The 4,521-nt window shown below is 47.8% G+C and overlaps 1 protein-coding gene across 1 annotated transcript in view; it reads left to right on the top strand.

The window, feature by feature from the left end:
* Positions 1-3,314: 3,314 nt before the first annotated feature.
* LOC123153174 (26.2 kDa heat shock protein, mitochondrial) overlaps positions 3,315-4,521 on the top strand; it is a 2,029-nt gene continuing 822 nt past the window's right edge. Inside the window, exons 1-2 of the mRNA XM_044572417.1 lie at positions 3,315-3,553; positions 3,674-3,948. Coding sequence (XP_044428352.1) covers positions 3,340-3,553; positions 3,674-3,948 — 489 coding nt within the window. The 5' untranslated portion in view covers positions 3,315-3,339. The remainder of the gene's footprint in view (positions 3,554-3,673; positions 3,949-4,521) is intronic.

The raw sequence follows: 4,521 nt of genomic DNA on the forward strand, positions 1-4,521 counted from the left end.
CGACTCTAAGCATAGCAGGCATAGCAAGGTAGGAACAACACATACATATGGCTCAATCAACTCCTACACATGCTAGTGGGTTTCATCTAGTTACTGTGGCAAGGACAGGTCATGCAGAGGAAGTGGGTTCAACTACCATAGCACACAGCAGTTTGAAGGCGTTGTCTTAATGCAGTAAAAGAGAGCAGGAGCGAGATCATGGGATTGTATCGATATGATCAAATGGTTGGTTGCTTGCCTGATGGTTCGATGCACTGATACGGTTCTTCGTTAGGGTAATCACGGTACTCCTCGGAGACAGAACCTGCCGTAAAGAACACCGATACACAACCATCACCAAACAATGTGCAACAATATGATGCATGCATGAAACATGGCAATATGAGTGTGTTGGGCTAATGCAACTAAGACCAGAAGGGTTTGAACCAATTTGAATCAAAGATTCAAATTTCAAACTCAAACATGGCCCTTTAAAGTGTTTTTCCTTGTTCTGCATTAAACATCAAGTTAACTTGTTTAATCATGCATGAAAACAGTACAGATGGATAGATTGAATTTTTCTGATCATTTTTCATATATAATTTGTCTGATTTGGAGTTACAGAATAAAAGTTATGAATTTTTGAAGTTTAAACTATATTCTGGAATTTCCTATATTAGATTAAATCCAGAAAATCAATTACTGCGTCAGCCTGACGTCAGTGTGACGTCAGCAGGTCAACAGGGCACGTCCGGGTCAAACCTCACAGTGGGTCCCGCGTGTCAGTGTGATTAATTAAACTAAAATTAATTTAAACTAATCCTAATTAGTTAGCAGGGTTGGGCCCCACCTGTCATAGACTCAGGGGAGTCAACCAGGGCCCACCCGTGGTCAAACCCGGGTCAGCTGCACCGGCGTTTAGCCGCCGGCGAGCCCGACGTGGCGGCGGAAGTGGTTTTGGCCGTTTCGGCCACCAAATGGGTCGCGGAGACCACCGGAGTGGAGCTGAGGACGAGCCGCAGCTCTTGGTGGAGTCCGTTGGGGTCGGGGTGGCCGGAGTTGGCGCCGGCGACGACTTTGGCGGCCACCGGAGTTCGGCCGAAGTCGAACTTGTCGCTAGGGGGGTCGGTGAGGTGCGGGGAGTAACTAGTTAGGTGCTACGTGACGCAGTGAGCATGATGGACACCGTGGAGTGGCCGGAGGGTGACCGGGAGCACGTCGGCGACGAGCTCCACGGTGGTGGGTGCGGTTGAGCTCCGGGAGGTCGCTACACGGCTCGGGAGCAAGAAAAGGAGGGAGGGGAAGATGGCTAAGCTCACAGGGAGTTCGACGAAGCCATTGGTGCGGCCGGGGACGGACCGGAGCGACGACGGCGTTGAAGGGGATCTCCGGCGACGGCGGTTCGGGCGAGGTCATTACGGTGGACTCGGGCGTTGCGAGCGCTCGGGGCTCGGCTTGCTCGATGAAGTGGACAGCGGCGGAGCTCCTGGACACGATGAGAGGACGCACGGGCGACGGGGAGCGCGGCTACGACGTAGGCACGGCGGCGGTAGCGTCGGGCATGGCTGGGGGGCGCGAGGGGGAGGAGCTGGAGAGGAGAGGGGGTGTCTGGGGGGTTCGGGGGAGAGAGGGGGAGCGATCCACGACGTCACCGGGCGAGGGGAGCGGCGAGGCGGGAGCAGGTGCGTGGCGCGCGCTGCGGTCGCCGTCGGGCACCTGCCTGCCTGCCTGGCCGGCAAGCAGCTCGCTGGAGCGGCGCTGGGCTGGGCCGGCAGGTGGGCCGAGTGCTGGCGCCAAGTAAGTTTTTCCATTTTTCTCTGTTTTCTGTATTTTTAATACTTCTGCAACTTTGTTGAATTATTAAAAATACTTAGGCAACTCCTAAAATCACCAAACTACTCCTGGTCCATAGTTGGATTATTTCCAACATGAAACATTTTAGTTTGAAGATATTTGAGCATTTAAATATTTTATATAATTTTAAATGCCCAAATTCAAATATTTATGATTTAATTCACAAACCCTAAGATTGCCTAGTAAAATGTGCATCACTTTTGGCAGAGGTTCTGAACCAAGACAAAAATGATGGGCATTTTAGAAGGGCATTTCAGGTTCATTGAAAAAGTTTTTAGTAAACCCTAGTTGGTTTCAGAGAGGGCTGGGGGTTCTGTCATCCCCATTTCAGGTTTCTGATGAAAGAGTAAATATGATGCAACACTCCAATGCATGAACTAGCTAGGGTGTAACAAATTGCCATGAAAATAATCGATAAAAATTCTCAAAGCTTTGCCATGGTGTAGCATTACAAAAAAATAGACTAAAATTGCTATGTTTGGAAGTAAAAAATGTTATGAATTTGTCATGGGACCATGAGAATTTTTTTCTAAGTTTTTCCATGTGTGCAAAACAAAATTGACATCTGAAGCATTACGAAAAGGTATTCAAATTTGCCACGTGGCAAGTTAGCTTTTCTAATATATAAATCTGCCAATTCATTTTTTAAACTGCCATGTACCAATTTTGTGTGTGCATATTTTCTCCCCCTTGTAAAAGTAAAAAATAAAATAAAAGGAGGATTTGGGATTCAATCACAGGTCTCCGGTGGGTGTCTTTGCTTGGTTAGGAGCGTTCGTGCAACTTTTATGTCCTGCTTACGAGTTTCAAATCTGATGTGGCAGGGCTTCTTGTGCTAAGATCCGTGCATGTGATCAGGTGTCCTCAGGTGGCATGGTAGAATGTTCGCTGGATTTGGATTTGTTACAAATCAGACGTTCCCGATATTATTTTCAAAAAAGAGAGGATAACCTTGGCTTTTGTGAGTCATTATACAAAGGTGGATTGTGTAGCCTCAACACGGTTTTATAGTACGATTACTTCATATTTATTATTTTCGTATGGTTATTTAGGTGCCTTGTATAAGCTGAACATACAGAGTTTAGCAAATCAAACAGTGTTATTAGGTTGACATTGTATTAGCATAAGCAATTGAGCTGTCTATTGTTTCCATCCGAGTCCACCAAACAGTACGAATTCTTTGCAAAAGTAGTCCAACTTTGAAAAGCAAATCAGTCGTGCTCGACGTAGCTGAGCAGATCAAAAGTTAGCACCACCCATGTCGCCCTAATCGTATATCAAGCAGCACGAATCGCAAAGCTGTGGCCTCCAGATCTTTCTGGAAGGCTCGGTAGCCCAACCGATCTGTCCAGAACCTTCTAAACCCGTTTCCCCATCCCCTCCCCATTTCCCGCTCTTCCTTTACAAAACCACCTCCATTTCGCACCCCGTCTCGCTCAGCCACAAGAATCCAAAATCACAGAAGAAGAGAGAGAGAGAGGGAAAGAAGAGAGAGAGAGAGAGACCATGGCCTCCGCCGTCGTTTGCAAGGGCGAGGGTGCCGCGCCGGCCAGCCTCCTCAAGTCCGGTGCTCCCGTGGCCTTCCGCTCGGTCGACTCCCCCGCCGTCACCGCCGCCCGCCGCCCGTACAACACCAAGGCCAAGGAGGTCAGCCGCTACGACGACGACGACGACGACTACTGCGCCCGCGACCTCGTCACCCCCAGCTTCTTCTCGCAGGGTATGCTTCCGTTCCCTACCCGTGGCGCGCCGTTTCTTTGCGTTCGTGCTGAAGTCTCAACACCGTGAGTCAAATCAGCCCTGTGATCTGCTTTTGGTGTCCTTGGTGTTGATTTTGCAGACGTGCTCGACTCGCTCGGCGCGCCGACCAGCATGGCCCGTCTGCTGTCTCTGATGAAGGACGTCGCATCTCAGACCGGCGGCCTCTCCTCCACTGCTGGTGCTGGGGCGTCGCAGCTCAGACGCTGGGTGGCCAAGGAGGACGACGACGCGGTGTACCTCAAGGTGCCGATGCCGGGGCTGACCAAGGACCACGTCAGTGGCGGAGCCAGGATTGAAGAAAGCCCCGGGCCTAAAAAAAATTTGGCCGCAAGGGGAAATCTTAATGTCGATAAGGCATTTTAACTACCTCAAAAAATACCCCATACAAAATATGGTTCAATTGCACAATTTTTTTAGAATATAAACTCAATGCTTAACGATACAACAAAATAGATAAAAATATGGCAAAAACTATAAAGAATAGTATGTGATAAAAAAGAGTACCAAATCAATAGTTTACTTCATCAATGCCTCACATAATCTCATCAACGGTGGAAGAAGAGCCAACACCTTCAAGACATCAAAATCAATTTTTCATAAGAGGGGGTATAAACATCAAGTGATACAAATATAAAACCTTATCACTTCGATGAGGTAAATGCACTTTGCGAGACCTATATGATTGAAAGTGATATACAATATGTATTGAAATTGGCAATTACATCAATTTGAGTTCAATAATACCCTAGATATATGACTGGATACACACACACACATTATTTCAATTAAAGTTCAGTTCAAAGCAAATTATACATTAATACAAGTAGAACATGGTATAAATGGAGAGCATTAGGGGAGAAACAGCGAGAACATCAAACACAATTACGTGGTGCGGCAGCGGCAGTCGACAATGAAGCAGCGGGGCGA

Source organism: Triticum aestivum, chromosome 7A, assembly GCF_018294505.1.
Source record: "Triticum aestivum cultivar Chinese Spring chromosome 7A, IWGSC CS RefSeq v2.1, whole genome shotgun sequence".
NCBI classification, from domain to species: Eukaryota; Viridiplantae; Streptophyta; class Magnoliopsida; order Poales; family Poaceae; genus Triticum; species Triticum aestivum.